Source organism: Lolium perenne, chromosome 2 (assembly GCF_019359855.2).
Source record: "Lolium perenne isolate Kyuss_39 chromosome 2, Kyuss_2.0, whole genome shotgun sequence".
Classification (NCBI taxonomy): Eukaryota; Viridiplantae; Streptophyta; class Magnoliopsida; order Poales; family Poaceae; genus Lolium; species Lolium perenne.
Window position 1 is genome coordinate 211,908,830 of NC_067245.2, and position 21,308 is coordinate 211,930,137.

Sequence of the window (21,308 nt, forward strand, 5' to 3'; positions counted from 1 at the left end):
ATCCCGTGAGGGATCTAGGGTTTCCCCCGGAGAGCCCGGACGGAGATCAAGAGACACCCTCTTCGACGACGGCTTCAAGAAGGATGCGGCGCCCACGGGCGTCACCGTCGTCGGTCCTGGCCGACCTCCAAGACAAAGCTTTCGCCCAGCGAAGAGTCCCAAGAAACTCGCGCCCGCCAAAAAAGGACCGGCACAGACCACCACCTGCATCCTCCGGATCGCGATCCCCGGAGCAACGCGCCTGTAGCCAACGGAGCACCGCCGAAGAACACCGTGGGCGCCACCGGAACGCCGCATAGAGGGGACGCCGACCAACTCCAACACGGGGCTCGAGGATGAACGTCGAAGCCCGCAGACAAGAACTCCCAGATTCGGCCGCCACGCCGCCCACGCGGCCACCGCAGCCGCCACACCGCCGAGGATTCCGGGGCCGCCGTCCCGTCGTGCCCCTCACCCAGCTCCTCCTCCCAGGGACTTGCCACGCCCGCCCAGGCCTCCACACGCCGGCGACAGCACTTCACCACCGCGCCGCACGGCCCCAGCACGCAACCACGCCGCCAACGCAACCCTCACGCAGCAACCTCGTGGCCAACCCGAAGCCGCCGCCGCGCAGCCCTCCCGGCCCAGGGCCATGGCGGCGCCGCGTCGCCCGGCGCCCAAAGCGGTCGCGGCCCGCATGGCCCAGATCGGGGCCCGCCCATGGCGCCGCCGCCGATCACCGCCTACGCCTCCGTCTCGAACTCCCGACGCCGCAACCACCTCGACGCCGGCAGCCACCACGCGCGCTCGTAGCCTCGCTGCCGTCAGCAGCGCCCCACGTGCCGGGAACGCGAGGAGACAGAGAGGAACCGCCCCGCCGCCACCGTCCTTGAGGCGCGCGCGGCTTCGCCGGCGCCCCCTCCGGCGGCGGCGATGCAGGGGAGGAAGAGGGAGGTACCAAGGGCCAGCGCTAGGGTTTCCCCGTGTCGCCAGAGGAGGGCGGCGCGGGGAGAGAGGGGTTATCCTTCTAGTTGTTCTGGATTCTAGTTTCCCATTTGGTTGTCCTCGCAAAAAAAAAAAGTGTAGGATGGGAAAGGGGCACGACAGTTTAAGGCGCCAACATTAACACCGGGAGCAGCCTAGCGGCAGTAGGGAGCACAGGAGAAACCGCATGTCAAAACAGAGCGAACCCAGATAAATTTTTGCATTTTAGGAGCCGACCCACCGTATAAACAGGAAACTAACTCCCATTCTTAGATGTCCTGTCCCACAGCTGCATTCACGAATCACGGCCCTAATTGCCAAACGCACTTTACGTACGTTAAAATATTTCTTGATGAGTAGAAATGGTAGCGCCCTGTCCCACAGCTGCATTCACGGCCCTAATTGCCAGCTTTGAACAGAAAAGCAGCAAGGAACCAATTTGACAGGCACGAACGATATAACGCAGCAAAGTCTACATAGTAACATCAGCCCAGCTTAATCTTACATGAACAGCACTACAGGTCCGTTAAATAATTGCAACCATATGATCTGAACCATGGACAACGATAGGTAGACAATAGCACTACAACATTACTGATGACGTTTTACTGGGGTTCCTTCCACCAAGCTGGCTCGGAGACATCAAATCGAGGATGGTACCAGTATGGCTTAGGCACAGGCCACCTGTTCCAAAAAAAATCTCAATGCAAGTTCATGTTATATGAAATCGGACTGGGAAACATCAAGTATACCTGTTTTTAACTATGGATGTACCCGATCTGCTTGTGCGCTTGTACTTTCCTCTGACAGGGCTTCTGTGGTCCAAATTGTTTACTCAATGCAAGTTCATGTTGTATAACTAGTATATGAATTTGGACTGTGAAACAGCAAGAATACCTTTTTTTAACAGATACATTAGTTATGTTTGTGGGCTGACTCATTCCTTTTCTGCCATTAAGAAAAGAACAATGTGAGGACAATTGATAAGTATATGCCTACATAATAAGAACAGATCAGAAAAAGTAAGTACATTTGTGATGGGAGATCAGTTACACTTAGAACTTTTGCAATGATATGCCTGGGCAAATAAGGGGTTTTCGTAGTTCTGTCGTAGAAGTTCATGCCAGCATAACTTCCATCAATAAAATTAACTAGTGGACCACCAATCCCAGCCTAGTACAAAAAATAAAATGAAGATGTTACGTTGTAGGTAGAGATGACAACTTGGTAAATGTGGTACTGTAATAGATTATAGAGGATAGTCACTGATCTTCAACAGTGTACCTTCTTGATTTTACAAGTAGACAGCTTAAGGTCTTTGCAGTTAAGCTTGCTAGGTCCATCCATAGGCAGCTTAGCCACTACACCAATTGTCCCCATTAATAATCCATCCTTAACCTCACGCCCTAAAGCTACTACCTTTTTGCGTCTCTTTTCTTCGTGGAAAATATTCTCCGGGTGAACACAATGCAGACGTTTCTGAACACTGATTACAGCAATGTTATAATCTAAATGGTACAGTTCCAACGTTCCAGTAGCATGCTGATTTGGTGGGAGAAAAACAGCAATCTGCAAACAGTAAAGTAAGCTTAATTAACCATTAACTAACTTAGAGGGCAAGAAAAATAATTAGGAGCAGCTGATTTGGTGGGAGAAACACATCAATCTGCAACAGTAAAGTAAGCTCAAATACCATCATTAAACTTAAGAGGACAAAAAATAATTAGGAGCAGCAACCTTCAACTTCTCATCAATCGTGTCTTCATTATTCAAACTTCTAATCAAACTGGCCGAGGTCAGAATAACGGGCGTGCCTTTTTTATGCCACTTTATAATGTAGCCTGTGCATGCAAAAGATCTCATGTCTCCTACACATCACAACTTTGGCCATTATTCAGTGCAAACAATGTATATGAAAAACTAACTAGTGTAGAACTGTAAAATTACCATCGAATGAAGTAAGCAAAACAACACGACGGCATAGTTTTCGTAGAACTTCTGTCCGGAGTTTAGAAAATACCGGTTCCTCAGTACCACGACACCAGACATTGTAATCTAAGCCCTTGTAACCATATAAATCACCAAAATCCTCTTCAAATTTATCACACAATTTCCCACCGGCTGCTTATAGGAACAATTACAAAAGTAGTGTCACAGAGGTAGCTAAAAAAAGTTATCGAATGCAGAAGTCAGCACTATAGGAAGCAATGACTTACTCTCAAGCACGAGTGGTGGTGGCTCAGGATATCCCATGGATGTTAGATACTTGACAGTATTCCAATGTCCTGATGCAATTAAAGCGACCAGTATTAGTAGTCAGATGATGTGTATGACTAAATCCAAATGACATTCTGTGTATAATGATCAACATGTAACATCAATATAGAACAATGATTCACACCTGGTGGGACTACGCTGAATAAATCTTTAGGCAAGGTATATTCACGGTAGTTGGTAGAATTCGGGCTGCAATAATACAATGTATGAGTACTGAGTAGTCATGATAAGTAAATACAGGAAGTACTAGGTCAACAACACAACAACTAAACCAACACATGAGCCAAGTAGAACAGAACAAAATGAGGATTTAAGAAAGACAGGTAATCAGGCCTACACCTATATTAAACAAAAGAAGTGAGAGGATAGAGCAGATCACATGTCCATGTTTTATCTGAGAAAAATGGCTTATATATCTTCCTCATTTAAAGTAAGGGAATATATACTATCTTCAACAATGAAGCGAAAGCTCTAAATTAGTAACATGAGATGTTGTACACCAGCTAGAGATAGAAAGAACCAAATAGTTATTAATGCACAGATTACTGTGTGATAACTCCTAAGGAACCAACGCTTGTATCAAAAAATTGACTCCCTTAGAGCATCTTCACCGGCGCCCCCGATAGCATTTTGGGGGCCGGCAGCGAAAATGGGCTCGCACCGGTGCGTCCCAAACGGCGTCGGCCAATTTTGGAGCCCAATAGAATCGCCGGCAACCCCGTGCCGGCCCCTTCGCCAAGGGCGCGAATCGGGCATGCCGGCACCTCGCGGCACATCTGAAAACGAGCGTGGGCTCCGCCTGGCAGCCAGACACCGATTTTCCACCTCCTACACACGCCCGAGCCGACTCCCACCCCTCTAGATCGCCACCGTCGCCGTCGCCGCCGCGGCCCCCCTGCTTGCAATAGACACCGCCGACTGTCTAGGAACCACCGTCCATCGACACGGCCGCCACCCCCTTGACCGGCGGCCGCTGTTTCGCTCGAAACAGAGCTCCCCGCCACCGCGATAGTATCGCCCCGCCCGCAAGGTGTTCTTCCTATTGCCGCGATGGACAGCGACGACGAGATGATGGACAGCCCCGATTGTTCACGGAGGAGCAGAACGCTCAGGTTGTTCGGCGGCAACAACAGCAACTGATTCTGACGAACATGCTGCGCGTTCGCCAGCCTTTCTTCTTCGTGCCTCGGCGCGGCGGCTCAAAGCCAGGCAAGAGGAGGAACATCAACCGGCATCGTGAAGCCGGCGCAATGCTGCTTGATGCCGACTACTTCAACGACAACGCGACTCATTCGCCGAAGGAATTTCGGCGCCGGTTTAGGATGAACAAGGAATCGTTCTTGAAGATTGTCCACGGCATCAAGGAGTACGACAAGTACTTCATGGCCAAGAAAGATTGCACAGGTTTGTGGGGCTTCACCTCAATTCAGAAGTGCACTGCTGCAATGCGCTGTCTTGCATACGGAGCTCCTCCATATACAGCCAACGACTACCTACGGATGGCAGAGTCGACATGTACAGAGACTCTCTACAGTTCTGCCAAGCCGTCATAGCGGTGTTTGCTAAAGACTATTTGAGAGCACCAAGAGAAGATGATACAGCTCGGATCCTGCAAAAGAATGCAGCAAGAGGGTTTCCTGGGTATGCACTGGGGCTGGAAGAATTGGCCTTTTGCTTGGCAGGGGATCTACAAGGGGCATACTGGTGTCATTCTTGAGGCTGTGGCAGACCATGAGCTTTGGATTTGGCATGGCATGGCAGGAACAAACAATGATATCAACGTGCTGCAGCACTCTCCGTGTTTACCAGGCTAGCTGAGGGACAAGCTCCTGCCGTGAACTTTGAGGTAAACGGCCACGCATACAACAAGGGGTACTATCTAGCTGATGGTATCTACCCGACGTATGCTACATTTGTGAAGAAAATTCCCTCTCCATCAAACGAGATGGAAGCCTATTTTGCAACATGCCATGAAGCAGCACGCAAGGATGTTGAGCGTGCTTTTGGGGTGCTTCAGCAGCGTTTCGCCATTGTCAGGTACCCTGCTCTCACTTGGTCTGAGGCACAGATGTGGGAGGTGATGAACGTCTGTGTGATCATCCACAACATGATCATTGAGAGCGAGCGCGACGCACCTGTGCAGGATGATCATCCATTTGATTATCAAGGGCCACTAGCTGAGGTAGAGCATGTACCCCAAGAATTTGTTGCTTTTCTTCATATGCACAATGAAATTCGAGATGCAGGTGAGGTGTCCATGCACAGCTGAAGGCGGATATAGTTGCGCATTTGTGGGCGAGGAGAGGAGCAGCCAACAATGCATGATTTTATTTCTATTTATTTGCCTCTATGAATAATTTAAGTACTATTTATTTGTTGGATTGTATGAATATTGAAGTATTATTTATTTGATTGATTGTATGAATAATTTAATTATATTTGTTTGATTGATTGTATGAATAATTTAAATCTATTTGTGTGATTGTATGAATAAAATGTGATTGATATGTTGTTTCAAAATATTGTAAAAAGAAGAAAAAAATTGGGGGCTGCCGTTTCGGAGGCATCGGTGTGGGAGCAGCCTCCCCAAATGGAGGATGCACTGCCGGCGCCCCCCAAACGGAGGTGCCGGCGCCCCTGCCAGCGCCTATTTGGGGGCTGCTGGTGGAGATGCTCTTACAACATATAGATACATAAATTCAGTAAGATATAGCTAATAAATACAAGCACATGAGACATACCTGTACTTTTCAAAATACACAAAGCGTTCCATAAGCAACTCCCATGGTAGGATCAAGGTAGAATTGTCCTTGGTATCACAATCAATGTTCAACCCAATAAAGTGTCCATCCTTAGTCACAACTGGACCTCCAAGTCCAGCCTAGAAGCAAAACAAAGCGGCAAGGATTATGAAGGAAAAAACGAGCCCAACAAAGAGTATCAATGCACAAAGTTTAACTGACACAAATAAAGTGGCAGGGGTTACAACACAAATTATGTTCCAACTTTTTTATCATGCCAAAATTAAGGAAATAATACAGCAGCTCACCTCTGTGATAGCACAATTACTGTACATCAGATGACCTTCGTGAGACCCACTAGTTGGGAGATAAATCTGCCCCTTAGCAGACATCAAAGTGCCCAAGCTGAACGCACGCCCAACAGCTTCTACTGAATTAGGACGCAAATACTCTGGTTTTAAATCTCTATACATTTGGTGTTCATCCACATGTATCTTACATGGATCTGAGTAGTAGAAGCACGTTACAATAGCAATATATTTATCATATAGTCCCAATAACCCATCTACGCAAATATTTTTTTTGCCAGGAAAACGCACTTCAACCTATAGTGAAAAGAGTGGTACATCAGCTCATGGAATGATCAGTTACTTTGAAAAACAAAGATAATGGAACACAATGATTAGCAGCACCAACCTTCACTTTATCATCTCTGTTTCTTATTTCCTTAAATTCTTCAACCAAACGCTTTGATGTCACAACTATTGTTACTTCTGGATTCGTCATTGGCAGACGTTCCATAGCTATTCCTGAGCATGCAAACAAAATCTTGTTTTCTGCACAAGATAGTCATTAAAATCACAAACTAGATGTAATTAGATACAGAATAGAAAATTCATAAGCATAAAGAAGCATCATTTACCATAATTACCATCAACTAAAGCAAGCGAGACAATATTGGAAGGCAAAGAAGTATCACAATCCACATATGCAGAACCAAATGGTTTCTCTACAAAACTCCGGTTCGACTTCTGATCAGGATGTCCATACTTTTCACAAAAATCTTTCCTGTTCTTCTTCCACATTCGGTTGACTAAATAAGAAACATGGTAATTAAACGACAACTGTTAGTTCTCTATAATAGTGCAATAAATGCAAAGAAGAACCAGTAAACATGAGATAATTAACTCACGTTCCGCCATTTGTTTTATTCGGAGTGTTCTGGGAGAAGTATCTCCTGAAACCAGTTTTACTTTTGACAGATTCTCTCTTCGATTCGCTCTTTCGTCCCTTGCATCTGCCTGCATCTTGACACTCAGCCTACTCTTTTCATCTCTGGCTCTTTGGTCCCTGTTCTCCTTATGCTTCTTTGCAGTCCTGAAGCAAAATGAAAATAATAATAATAATAATAATAATAATAATAATAATAATAATAATAATAATAATAATAATAATAAGGGACGGAAATGCTTAGCAGAGCATCATATTCAGGTGCAATGTTCTCCAAAGTACTTTTTTGCTAGCGCTACTTTAGCTGTCTTTCTTGTGAAAGAAGTTGGAATTTAAGCAAATTACCCTAATCAATGCTACAGTCAAGACTCACTAGAGGTCAGCTTGCATGCATTAGGCACACAATCTAACCGGCGCAGAAAATCAAAAGCACCTGCTTTTAGGATTATTGTTCTAGTCGAATAGAGCAAATGCACAAGGATGGGAGAGGGGCTTGTTTGAGAAAATCTCCCGAGAGAGGAAAGTACGAGAGTTGTTAGGTTAGCAGATTTCTAGAAGCAAATTACCGCTGTTGTTTATAACCTACTTAGTTATATGATAGGATTGAGAGAAGAATTGTATAATAAATTTACAAGTACTAGTTCTAATTACTACTTGCATTCAGCACTAACTTGGGAGACTTTCACCTGCCACATTCGGAAAGCAACATAGTAAAGTGCGCTCTACCTGTTGTTTTATCAAATCTTAACTCGCCTTGTTTTATGGGGAAATCAGGAAGAGTATGAATTACTGGCAGCCAGCCAGTTCCTAGCACAATAGACCCTAACTATTTGTGATGGACATGGAGTGGGTAAAAGAATCTACCAAAAGATGGATCATGGACAGGGCAAGCCCAAACAAACAAAATAATTTGACCTGTCTACAGGCATGGTTGGTAGAATCAAACACCAACAAATGCGTCGAGACTAGGTTGAACGTTATTTGCAGATTGACAATTCTACCAAAATTTGGTTGTGATTAGAGGGGACGATGATGGACAATGTACTATGTAGGAGTACATGGGTTTTACTTGGATCAATCAAAGAGGAAGAGCACAATCTTTGGAGTCACAGGGATAATCGGATAATAATCGACTGAAGGAGGACTAGAATAGTCTTACATCCCAATTCCGCCGGGGTCAGATCTGTGAAGGGTGCCGGCGAGATAGAGCGGCCGAATCGGGGACTTAGGGTTAGGGGATCCTCCTAAATCCTAATCAGCGCTTCAACCGCCATCGAGCACACCGACGCGTCAAGAAAATAGCATATGGGCCGACCCACCTCCGCATCGTGCCCAACACCAACTCCTCCGCGCCATCGCTGCTGCTCGCCTCCCGCCCCTGCCGCCGGCCGCAACCGCCTGCTCACGCCTCCTGCGGCCGGCGGCGCTCCCCGTCCCGCCTCGCCGCCCCGCTCTGACTGAGCCGCGGCCACCGCCGTCCAGCCTTCCCTCTAAATCTCCCCCATCTTCTGCAGTTCCGGCGAGGTACCCGCACCATCACCAGAACCTAAGTCGTCGACCACCCTACCCACCCTAGAACCCCAAGGTTTTCCTTCATCTCCGGTGAGATACATTCCTCGCCAAGCTCATCGCCTTCGTTTTCTCCGATGAGTTTGGTCACCACGGGAGGATGGTGGGCCAACCCGTTGCGTGGGTACGCATTAAAAAATATTTTAAACCTTCAACTTTTTTCTTTGAAACAAGGCAAAAGTTTTGCCAGGAGAAAAATAGATGGGTTATTTATGAGGAAAACTGGCTAAAATTAAGTGTTCATACATTTGAAGACCAAAAGCAAACGTTCCAATGAACATTGTTGATGTAGTCATATGGAGATGCTGATCTCAAGGACGTTCACACCTATAAGGCTATAAGCGATGGAGTGCTACAACCGGCAACATTTCTGCAGTTCCACATGTGTTCGGTGTAGACAATGTCTCCCGGACTCTGATCCATGAAACTAGCGGAGGAAGAAAGATTTGGACATCGCAACAATGTGTGTATGATGGAGATCTCAAACATCGTATGCACATTCCAATATTTTGAAACCATGTGTGAGGGAGAGAGGGTGAGAGGCAAAATCAAAGGGGGTGGAATGAGGAGAGTAGTGGCGATGCCCTTAGAGCATCTCCAGTAGTGGCGATATATCGCGCCCGCGCTAAAATAACCGTTGATATACCACGCGAGCGGCTGATTTGTGCCTCCAGCAGATGTGCCAAAAGTTGCGTGCACTCTAAAACTCGCGCACGCATTCTGCGCCCTCCAACGCCCCAAAAATAGCGCTTTTGGTCGAGCGCGGGCTATCATTGTGGCTCGCGCGCAAACATCCAACCTCCGCGATGAAACTTCACCCGCACCTGCGCTTCTCCTTCCCCATAGCAGTGCGATTCCGCCGCCGCATACACACCGATTCATTCGCGGCGGTGCTTCTCTCCCCACTCCCGCAGTAGATCCGCCGGCGTCGCGCCTCGATAAAGCTTCCCCAAGGTCGTCGCGAGCGAGCCGTCACGCCTCTTTTTCCCGGGCACATTGATGAGTCCAGATTGCACACCATTGGGGAACCCCAAGAGAAATGTATGATGAGCACAGTAGCAATTTTTTCCTCAGTAAGAAACCAATGTTTAATCGATCAGTAGAAGAAAAACGTGACTTCTGAAGGTGTTGCTAGCTGACTTGTGGCAGGGCGCACTACCGGCGTCAGCAACAACGTGGAACCTGTACACAACATAACCAAAATACTTTGCTCCAACTTACAGTGAGGTTGTCAATCTCACCAGTTTTGCTGAAAACAAATAATTAACTGTATAGTGTGGAAAAAGACGGAAATTCAATTTGGTTCCCGGGTGCATATGCTCCCTCTACCAAGAAATATATTTTGAAGTGCCAAAAAAATTTGACAAAAAAATCTGCCTCTAGATCTCCACAATATATGTTCATACGCCAAGTTTCGAGAAAAACCGATATTTTTTGTGATCTATATAAAAAAGAGAAAATTTATGTTGTAACAAGCTTTATTTTAAGCACTGAATTTTGTCTTTTTTACACACGCCACAAGACAAGTCGAATTTTGACGAAACAACTTTGTAGACATGTAGCATGTGAAGATGTTCATGCCAAATTTTTGTTTCAAATTTTTTTGATGTTTCAAAATGTATCTAAGATGCATTTTAAAATAAAGAGATCATATGATCCCATGTGCCAAAACACCACTCCCGGAAAAAGATGTTTGTTTGCAGTGTAAATTAAAGAGAACAGTGCTTGCAGTAAGTAAACAGAACATGATGATTTTATCAGTTTAAAATAAAGAACTGAGGTCCACAGTTCACTAGAGATGTCTCTCCATAAAGATAAATAACATACTGGGTGAACAAATTACAGCTGGACAATTGATAGAATAAAGACCATACATGACAAGATGATTACTATGAGATTCATTTGAGCATTACAACATAATACATAGACTGTAATCCAACTGCGTCTATGACTAATAATCCACCTTCAGGTTATCATCCGAACCCCTTCCAGTATTTAGTTGCAAGCAACAAATTATCGCATTAAGCAATGTGTGTAAAGTAAACAATAGAATTATCCTTTGACAAAGCATTGTTGTTTTCTCCCTAGTAGCAATAGCACATCTACAATCTTAGAAGTTATTGACACTCTTCCAGATTACTAGAGGCATGAACCCACTATCGAGCATAAGTACTCCCTCTTGGAGTCACAAGCACATACTAGGCCAAAGCATCTACTAGCAACGAAGAGCATGCAAGATCACAAATAACATATGACAAGTATATAATCGATCCCAACCATAGTATTCAATATTCATCGGATCTCAGCAAACACAACATGTAGCATTACATAAAGATGATCTTGATCATGATAGACAGTTCACAAGATCTAAACATGAAGCATAAATTAGAGAAGACAACCATCTAGCTACTGCTATAGATCCGGAGTCCAGATATGAACTACTCACGCATCACTTCGGAGGCGGGCATGGCGATGTAGAGGCCTATGGTGATGATCTCCCTCCCCGGCAGGGTGCTGGGAAGAGCTTCAGAACCCTCCCGAGCTAGGGTGGGCAATGACGACCGCGACGGAACTTTTCGTGGATGTAGGCTCGGGTATTTAAGTTTCTTGTGAAACATGTTTACGCCGGTGCTAGCGCGCTGCATTTTAGCGTGCCTACTGGGGCAACTTTTCCTATTTTTGGTGCACCGCTTTTTAGCGCTGCCAATGAAGTAGAAATCGGCGACGCGTGCTATACTACGATGAAACGCGCTGCAAAGTGGTTTTAGAGTTTTAAAGAAAATTTGGAACAAAAAACTAGGGGTTACTAATAATGTATGCTACGTTGGTGTAAAATCTTAATGCAAACAAATATGAATTCTAGGCTACATAAAATTAACAAAATCTGATAAATTTTATAGTCTTGAAATATGCACTATATTTACTATAGTATAAAATTTATCAGAATTTATCTTTTTTATGTAGTCTAGAATATGAAGTACTCCCTCCGATTCATATTAATTGAGTTCAATATGGATGTATCTAGAACTAAAATGTGTCTAGATACATCTATATTAGAGTCAATTAATATGAACCGGAGGGATTTTGAGTTGAGATTTTGCACCATTATAGTATACATCATTGGCTATCTCTAAAATTTTATTTCAAAAAGGGCTAGGTGTAGCTTAGGCCTCCCTTTTAAAATTTCCAGTTAAAAGGCCGAAATCAACACTTCCAGGCCCCCCAAAAAAAGGCAGCTCCAAATGCCAGCACCCCAGCCGCCTGCCCACTCGCCGGAGCAGCCGCATGAGACTCGCCGCCAGCCGCCCATCCCCGCCGGTCGCCACCCTCCTCGGCCGCTGCCGCACACCGCGCTGCCTCGCCCAGCTCCACGCCCGCATCGTCCGCCTCGGCCTCCACAACCAGCACGCCCTGCTCGCGCGCTTCGCCGCCGCCTGCGACGCCCTCGCCTGCCCCTCCGTCGCCGACTCCCTCCTCTCCGCTCTCCCTCCCCACGCCGTCCCGCTCAGCCTCCGCAACACCCTGCTCTCCTCGCTCTCCCGCCACTCCCCGCTCCACGCCGCTCTCGCGCAGTTCGGTCTGATCCGCCGCAACGCCTCCCCCGACGCCTTCTCTTTCCCTTCCCTCCTCCGCGCGTGCGCCCGCGTGCCATGCCTACACACCGGCTCCGCACTGCACGCCGCGGCCATACGCCTCGGCGTCGACACCGACCTCTTCGTCCGCACGGCGCTCATCCAGTTCTACGGGAGGTGCAGCGCCGCCGGAGCAGCCCGGGCGCTGTTCGACTCAATGATCGTCGCCAGCGAGGTTTCCTGGACCTCCATCATCATGGTCTACGTCGACTGCGGTGACATCTTATCCGCCCGCGAGTGTTTCGATCGGATACCGCACAGGAACGTGGTCCATTGGAACGCCATGGTACACGGGTATGTCAAGTGCGGGGACCTGGACAGTGCAAGGAGGCTGTTCGAAGAAATGCCCCAAAGAACTGCTGCGGCACACACATCGCTGATTGGAGGGTACGCAAAGGCAGGGAATATGCAAGGTGCCAAGCTGCTGTTCGATAAGTTGCAGGACCGGGATGTGTTCGCGTGGTCAGCGATGATATCAGGCTATGCGCAGAATGGTTACCCTCGAGAGGCTTTAAGGATTTTCAACCAGTTCCGCAAGAAAGACATATGCCCAGATGAGCTTGTTATCGTTGCTCTCATGACAGCATGCTCCCAGCTGGGTAACATCATGCTAGCCAAATGGATTGAGGGTTACGTCATGCGCTATTCTATAGATATGAGCAATGCCCATGTGTTGGCTGGTCTCGTGAACATGAACGCAAAGTGCGGGAACATGGAGAGGGCTACTGTTTTGTTTGAGTCTATGCCGGTTCGAGATGTGTTCTCGTACTGTTCAATGATGCAAGGTCATTGCCTCCATGGTTCAGCTAACAAGGCTGTGGAGCTTTTCTCTAGGATGCTCTTGGAGGGCCTCTCTCCAGATAATGCGGTGTTTACAGTTGTTCTGACAGCTTGCAATCATGCTGGCCTGGTTGAAGAAGGGAAGAAGTACTTTGGCATGATGAAGAATGAGTACTTGATTGTGCCATGCGGCGATCACTATGCTTGCCTTGTAAGTCTTCTTGGACGTTTTGGGATGCTGAGAGATGCATATGAGATTATCAAGTCGATGCCTGGAAAACCTCATCCGGGATCATGGGGTGCATTGTTGGGTGGATGCATACTCCATGGCGATGTTGAACTTGGGAAAATTGCAGCGCAGAAGCTCTTTGAAGTTGAACCCGATAATGCTGGGAATTATGTCTCCCTGTCAAATATTTATGCTAACATTGACAGATGGGTGGATGTTTCTCAAGTTAGAGCTGAAATGACTGGAAAAGGGATCACGAAAATAGCAGGTCGAACCCTTGTTCTCCAGTGAAGCATTAGGCGAGAAGATTGATGCATTTGCCTTGCCTTAGCTGTGCTGGAACTTATAGGAAAGTTGACTAGAATAATAGGCCTCTGTTGTGAATGTGGAAAAAGACAACATGTGTGTTTTTCATTGTTGACTCGTGATGGCTTAGATCATCTGGTTTACACTCAAATAGAAGATGTTTACGGTAGAAGATGGCTCCCTTCTGACTTAGATGACACGGTAGTTTATGACCTGTCTCAGGTTAATCAGAGGCATGAAGCCATCCTAGGTAGAATGTTCACTTCTGCATAGTGCTTCTACTTATTGCTGACATTGCCCCGTGTTCAGAACCAGAGGATTATTTGATTGCTGGTGAGATATCATCCACCTCTGATGAGATGAAGTCCTGTGAGTATTCTTTCACACCGAGTCATTCCTTAATCTTCTTTACTGCCAATTATGATATCCAATTAGTGTGATGCACTGCTGCTAATACGACTGTCCTATGTGATTACTATTTACTACCGAACTCCTGCTTCCAGCATACAAGGTAGTGCGGTTATGTCTGTAGTTGCAATGTAGATGAAAGCTATAACTTTGATGAATTGAAATCATATGTTTCACAAATATTTCAAGTATAAAAAACTTCTTACATAAAATGGTATATTTTTTTATATTTGTTTTTACTAATATACATATTTTGAACAACATATCAGTATAGTCTTTACACAACTTTTAGAATGTGAAAAATTCCCTTTTCCTGCACAATGTGAATGCACGGATTGGCTATCTTTTAACTCTTAATATTACCTAGGTCCCCCCAAATCATCTAAAACACACCTTTTAACTATCAAAACGCTGGCTTCACTCCTTCGACCGATTCCAGAGTTGTTTCGACTGATGTTGGTGTCAGCTGTATGCTCCATCACCATCAGATTATATTAAAAAGCCAAACAAAAAATAATATGAAATGGCTATCAGTGCTTCACTAGCTACCTTGCAATATTCTTCTTTGTCCTCTGTTCCTCCCTGTCTGCCATGCCTTGTCCTTGTACTCAAACTCACTCTGCCCTTGCTCCTGCACTCTTTGAGGAGGAGCTCCAAGTTATTCTCAAGCTTAGCACGGAGCACCTAAGAGCAGACTCCCACAACAGGAACTGTGCAGAACGATTTTTGCTCTTAAAGTCTTTATGGCTATGCCCATTGTGTTTTTTTTTTCCATGACCGGCTGCTCCTCGTTCTGCTGTGTCGTTTACATGGACTTGATTTTGGAGCTTCACTATGTCCACTGTTGTCCCAGATGAACCCCGGCCCATGTCCCTCGCATTGCATCTGGACACCCACAACACCATGTCTAAGCCACTGTCAGACCCCAAGGGATGGGGTCTACCTCATGGCGAGATTAGGGTTGTGGAGGCAGAGGTGGTCTCCTGGAACAGGCACACAATGGCGAATTTGTTGGCATGCAGCTTCCTCGCCCTTGTGGTGAAGTGTCGCCCATATGGCTGTGGATTAGCTCAGTGGAGGCTAGGGCGAGGATGGTAGAGGGATCAACGCTGGTTGTGCCGGCGTCACCTCTGGGGCCACAAACTGGCACACACTTTACCATGGTGGATGCAAAGACAGGGATGGGGAGGGAGATATAGAAAGCGAGAAAATATGGTTCTGAGGATGAGCACTTGTTCATGTAAGTGCCATATCAATGAAAACGTTTTCATGTAACCGCCACATCAGTGAAGAGCACTTGTGGAACCAACTGACGGTTTCAAATAGTTAGCTGGTGAGGTTTAGGTGGTTTTACAGCTATGCTTGTGGTTTCTTGTGTGGCAGAAGCAAACCGAACCTCTGATCTTACCCAGACTCATAAAAAAATCTGCCTTGCTATGTAAAATGGCGGTAACTTCCGTTAATACTTTGGTAATAAATGTCTCTCACATCTGTTTTTATTTGAGTATCCTAATGTCTTAGGTGAACTGGATGCCAAGTTTAATGGGGAAGGGATCCTTTTTAATGGGACTTTGTGTAAACTGGCGGTAACTTTAGTTGATACTTTGGTAGAATTCTCTTAGATCCGCTTCTATTACTTGGGAAGGGGTTCTTTTTAGTTTCATCTGAGACATCCATACATATATTTCCATACTGGTGTAACTTTGAGATGCACCATGTTAAATGCTCCATCTAGTTATTCAAGCTCTGTTGGCCTTTTATATAGATCTTTTTTTAAGGGAGATGCCTGGCGTTAGGAACTAATAGAAAGCCCTCTTTTCCTTGCAAAAACGAAAAAATGCTCTGTAAGCCTTGTTACCACCCCTCATGTAGGGCTGAGTTTTCAGTGCCACCATCTGTCAAATGAGCATCTCTTCATCAGTTTTGTGGAGTAAAGTTTCTAAGCATCATTGCCTCAACTATATTTCCTGAAGGCGCTAACTGCGGAGTTCAGTTGTACTTGCTAGCTAAATGTTGCAACTAAATAATTGCTTTCATGAATGTGCCTCAGTGTGTTATTTGCAGGTACTGTGTGTGAAGGACCCATGTAGTATTGCACAATAATGCCCTGATCAAGAATTCAAGATACAAAGTGTTGGCATTTGATATGAAGGTACTTTTCAGCTTCACCTTGTAAAGTTACGTAGAGGACACGTTGCACGCCCAGTTGTTGATACTTCTCCATGACACATGCTCTAATCTCATCGATATGTGAATGGGGGACCTTTATTCACAGGTATTTCTTCTTTGGATTAATGTGCATGAATTTGGAAATATGTATCTGTTATTTCAATTATTCATAATGCCTGCATGACCTGCCATGTTTTGCTGTAGAATATAAGTCTTACAAAGGTGTAGTTCGATATGTTGATAATTACATGAATATCATTGCAAATGTTGCAGCTATGCGCTATTTTAACAAATCTTAAGAGAGTGGCATTCATACATTTAGGCTGCGATTGCATTGAGGTTGATTATGATAATCCAGTTTATCCAACTAGCTTTTGTCCATTTCACTGTTTGACCAACCAGATTTTTCATGCTTTCCTGTCTATTTTTCCGTGGCAGATTGTAAAAAATAAATTCAGTACAACACAGTTCAGCAATTGCAAACTGGGCCTCAATTTTAAGACAAAATTTAGCATAAATAAAAAAATTGATAAAGCCCTGTTATCATACTTAATATAATACCTTTGTTATGCCCTTACACATTAACTCCATCGATGACTCTGTTAATGCTTGATAGTAAGGCTAAAGTAAACAAGTGAAATAGGTTTGAAAGGTTCTCTAGTCACAGACTCACAGTGCCAACCATTATTCAGTTTATTTTTGTAGAAATCTTGAGAAAAACAGTCATGTTTCGAAATTTGGGTAGATCTACACTTCCCTCATAATGGTCACACTGTTTCAGGTCCGGAATAGGGTTTTTGAACTGTTGTTGCATATGGCAGGCACGGAAGTATATTATATAAACCTAGATAACTTAATTTTGTCTCACTTGATGGAATCCAGAAGGATATGCTTTAGTTACTATACTTAAATTTCAAGCAGTTTCTCAGATCTCAATTGATGCAAACTTGCTGTTTTACTTTTAGCTTGATGAAAGGTGCTTTCGAATGCTTGAATTTGGAAATTTCGTTATTGCTGGTTGTAGAAACAGTATGTCAGAAACATGTCCCACACTTATTAAATCATATGTTCCTCATCCTAGTCTTAAAGAAAGTGATTAGACCGTTTCCTGCATGGAATCAAGTGGATTACCTTCTGTAGGCCCTCTGGCCATTGAATCTGCATGTGAAGTTCCTACACATGGCTCTGTGGTCCTGCATCATATGGTTGAGAAATGTTGAAGTTGATAGTAGTTTTTAACTTTGTAAATCCATGTTAGTTATTTCCCCTAGCATACAGAACTAGGATGATAATTCCTCAGATAGATATGCATGTCAGTAAATCAGTGGATATTGTTGGGAGAGATAATTGCTTAAAAAATAAGATGGAGCTAAACCAGCTAGGAAATGGCCACCTTCTCTCAGGATTATTATACACAGTTGTTGACTATTGAGACCATGAATTTGCACTATGGTTTTGAGACTTCTTGTTAGAAAATACAGTGTCGGCCTGTAGTTAAGAGCATGAATAGGCACTATGTTGCACTGTATCATTGATTATTCTTGTATCTCCAATTCTTCATAATCATATGTATATCACGATTTACATAAGATCTGGGTATGACGATGTAGTGGGATCATTGGCTGAGTCATGATCTTCTGTCTTTTCTGATTATAGAAAGGATATAGTACATTCATAGATACATGATACCTCTCTCCAAGTTTAGTGTTTACATGTGCCCGCCTAGGTATATAGACCTCATCCAATCACCTACCCTGTTGGAGCACCTCTACCATTAGGCTCCGTTTATGGCAGACAAACTTATAACCATGTCGACCCTAGGTGTATTAATAACTTGCTGCTGCATCAACAACGCTATCCCAGGTCAGTGAACTTGTTCTTAATTAAACCACAATATGATTCAAACATCTCGCTTATGATATTTGTACTAGCTAGTACTAGCCTACAAGAGTAACGACAATTTGGGAAATATATAAATAATGCCATTAAATTCTCTGGCTATCTGGTTGGTCTATGTTAGATTCTTCGTGGGATGTGTGCATTGCAGCACTATGTCTTTAGGTGGGCGTGTGCACGAGCGCCTGTGTCTACTGTGTTCATGTTGCAGCACGTGGCTAACATTATCATGCACGAACTGAATCCTGGAATGATATCGTGTCGAAACTATCAGCACGATAGGAGGTGCAACTAAATATATGCTACGTACTTGATTTTGTTAGGGAGAATAATGGAGTTATTTTTACTAAGAATAATGTCATGTATAAATTTGAATTCCTTAACAAATAAGATTAACAAATGGGGTTTCCGTACAGGTTGGATTTTGAGGAGCTTGACCACTTAGGAATGCCTTAACATCCAATGTCCTCTTACTGCATATCTATCAGTAACATGGTGCATTAATGTTTTTACTGATATCTGCCAGAAAGAAGCTTCAGTTCAGAACACAGAAGAGATGCATTGAGGTAAATGTTCAGTAAGCATATAAAATAGGAGTACATAAGCTGATTAGTACGTACAGTGAATAAAGAATGAATAAAGATCTAGAGTAGTCCAAAGGGTTTGACATTAGGACTGGACTCTTGAGTATGATACTTATGGGGGTATTATGAGGTTCAAATCTTTAGGTTATCTTTATCGAGGTTAGGCTATGAAGTTTGGAGTAGTATCTTCAAATCAATTGGGCTAGTAGTTTTCCTCTCGCAACGTGTCGGTAGTTTACTCCCGAGTTCGTACTAGCATTAAAAGGAGCTAAACTTTGCGTAACAAAGTTTAATGCGATGCCTGCACTCTAAGTCCACTCTCTTTGAATTAGCGTTAAACAAATCCTATAGCTTAATGCATAGTTAGTTGCATACGCTCGTGCGTGTGAGCAGAGATTAGGTGTTTGACTCACTCCTGTAGCATTAATGCTATAAAGGTTCCCTTTAATTATGATTAGGATATGATATTTGGCCTTAACCAATATGAACCTGGGGTTTAGAGAGAACCGTGGCACTTAAACCCCATGCTAACAGCATGGTTAAAATAATAAGGGGATGTTCCCTTCGTGGGTGGGATGATCTATTTTTTATTCTTCCAATGCAACAAGAGAAGACATGGCAAAATAATGGCCCACGGTATATGGCTGATTGGGAAGATTATTTCTGTAGTTACTCCTTACCCACTCTTTCTTTTCACTCACGAAACATGTCAGTAATAGTCATAATAGTTCTCCGTATGTCCAAGTGTGTATTCTTTTAGCGTGAGCGCTCAAATCTTCATTTTTTGATTTGTTGAATCGATAAATTGCAGAGTACTTTATAAAGCAGTAACTCAGTCATGAGTTTACTAATTCATTTTTCTGCTTCTTTTCCCTTTCAGGATTTTAAGGTAGCATATCAGGCCACGGACCATATATCATCTTTGTCTAGCCAAGTGCCAAATTAGTGCTTACGATCCAAGATAAATTTCTGCATAGTACAACTGTTGTGAGCCAGTGATACTTCAAATATCTATTAATTTTCGGTTTTACTAGAAATGGTTTTGCAAGAAATATTTCCCTAGTTTTAATTTCTGAGCAAACTACCTAAAGAAACATCAGTATAAGTGAGTTTCTCATCATACTGGATCAATCGTTTAACCCGTTTGTGTTCACTTCCACAAAGAACAACGGTTAAGCTGGGTTGAAAAATGACCTCGAAAGCAGATTATCCAATTCTCCGGGTCTAATCGTATCTTAAACATCTCAGCTTGTGTTATCATTATGGCCGACTATGATAACTTTGTTTTGTTGAATCATTTCTTACATGTTTTGTCATTTGGTTAGCTGCTTTGATATGTGGAAAGATGATTTTCTAGTATAAAAAATGATATATACCATCTTTAAAAAATTCTACATAAACATGATTCCACGTCTAAAATTCGAGATCTTGAGCTCGCGTGCGTGATGGTGCAATGCAACCTGAGCCGCATGATTTTTTCAGGGGTTAAGTGCACTTTTGGTCCCTTAAGTCTTGTAAAAGTCTAATTTTAGTCCCTTAAATCTGCTTTGGCCTAAATCTACCCTTGAACTTTTAATTAAGTCCAGTTTTGGTGGTTCACTGGTTTTGGACTCTCTTTTTTGCCACCGTGGATAAAATTGGCCAGTTTTAATCTACGTGGAATCATTTTTCCTCAATCAGTCCGCCATTTCTTCCTTTCCCGCTCGGCTTATCCGCTCACTTAGTGTCAGGCCCCGCCGCTAGGTGTTGGGGAAGAGTTAGGGTTACTATGCCAAACGGATAATGATCACGATCTCACAGGTGAACTCTCATAATGCTAAGTGCATAACTGATATCGAGGTGAGATGGTCCTAAGTGGACTAAACCTGTCCAAATATGTCCTTGGTGGCAAAAAAAGAGTTAAAAACCGGTTAATCATTGTTAAACCGCTACCAAGGATCAAAATTGGACTTAATTAAGAGTTTGAGGGCAGGTTTAGACCAAAACAGAGTTAGAAGACCAAAGTTAGACTTTTGCAAAACATGAGGGACCAAAAATGCACTTAACCCTTTCTTTTATTCTGAAAATCAGGTGTATCTACATATTCCAGTGACTTCCGGATCATGTATGGAACCTAAACACACCTTGACACCAGTGACATAAATCAGCATCATGTGAGAGGTCATGTACTCACGGTTACCATCACAAATAATCTGGGTACAAATACACAACTCAAAATAGGGTAGCAAAAATGAAAAAAAAACTCAACCATATAATTAAACTAAACAATAAAAAGAACAGCGGAACCGCAACAATGTTGCACATTCCTTTGCTCTGTATGAGTACATAGAAGAAGATGTAGCACCACAGATGGAACCAACGAACCCGCGAGATGATTCACCCAGGAGACTTTTCCTTTATAATCTGCAATTAAGCTCCTTAGATCCCTCCATGAAATTAAAGAAGAGCACATGGGTCTGGCCACAAACACCGACTAATCGCAATTCTGTACGTGCAAGAAACATTTTAAACCATATCCTGTACT

General features: G+C 44.0%; 2 protein-coding genes across 7 annotated transcripts; one reads left to right on the plus strand and one right to left on the minus strand.

The window, feature by feature from the left end:
- Window positions 1-1,414: 1,414 nt before the first annotated feature.
- LOC127334762 (uncharacterized) lies at window positions 1,415-8,878 on the minus strand. Of its 2 annotated transcripts, none has more exons than XM_051361291.2 (15): window positions 8,371-8,878; window positions 7,174-7,358; window positions 6,913-7,074; window positions 6,678-6,817; window positions 6,290-6,586; window positions 5,982-6,121; window positions 3,365-3,429; window positions 3,180-3,248; window positions 2,911-3,084; window positions 2,701-2,831; window positions 2,248-2,532; window positions 1,994-2,136; window positions 1,861-1,911; window positions 1,716-1,778; window positions 1,415-1,647 (listed from the first exon to the last, which is right to left on the minus strand). In XM_051361291.2, coding segments are annotated over exons 1-15 (1,986 nt in total). In that variant the 5' UTR covers window positions 8,373-8,878; the 3' UTR covers window positions 1,415-1,568. The 2 variants fall into 2 exon arrangements, with proteins under 2 accessions (XP_051217251.1, XP_051217249.1); XM_051361289.2 differs by having other exon boundaries at window positions 6,904-7,074.
- A 3,123-nt stretch (window positions 8,879-12,001) lies between these two features.
- On the plus strand, window positions 12,002-19,836 carry LOC127334763 (putative pentatricopeptide repeat-containing protein At5g37570). 5 transcript variants are annotated; one of them, XM_071826478.1, is made up of 4 exons: window positions 12,002-14,096; window positions 16,186-16,410; window positions 18,617-18,766; window positions 19,665-19,836. In XM_071826478.1, exon 1 carries the CDS (start codon window positions 12,066-12,068, stop codon window positions 13,710-13,712), a length of 1,647 nt encoding a protein of 548 aa, XP_071682579.1. In that variant the 5' UTR covers window positions 12,002-12,065; the 3' UTR covers window positions 13,713-14,096; window positions 16,186-16,410; window positions 18,617-18,766; window positions 19,665-19,836. The 5 variants fall into 5 exon arrangements, with proteins under 5 accessions (XP_071682579.1, XP_071682581.1, XP_071682580.1 ...); XM_071826480.1 differs by having other exon boundaries at window positions 16,186-16,287; XM_071826479.1 differs by having other exon boundaries at window positions 16,200-16,410.
- Window positions 19,837-21,308: the final 1,472 nt, after the last annotated feature.

Coding starts and splice junctions, on each gene's coding strand:
- LOC127334762 (XM_051361289.2), bottom strand. Junction 7,075..7,173: donor AATAAAACAAATGGCGGAAC/GTGAGTTAATTA, acceptor TTTCTTATTTAG/TCAACCGAATGTGGAAGAAG. Junction 3,085..3,179: donor ACCACCACTCGTGCTTGAGA/GTAAGTCATTGC, acceptor TCCTATAAGCAG/CCGGTGGGAAATTGTGTGAT.
- LOC127334763 (XM_071826478.1), top strand. CDS start 12,066: ATGAGACTCGCCGCCAGCCGCCCATCCCCGCCGGTCGCCACCCTCCTC.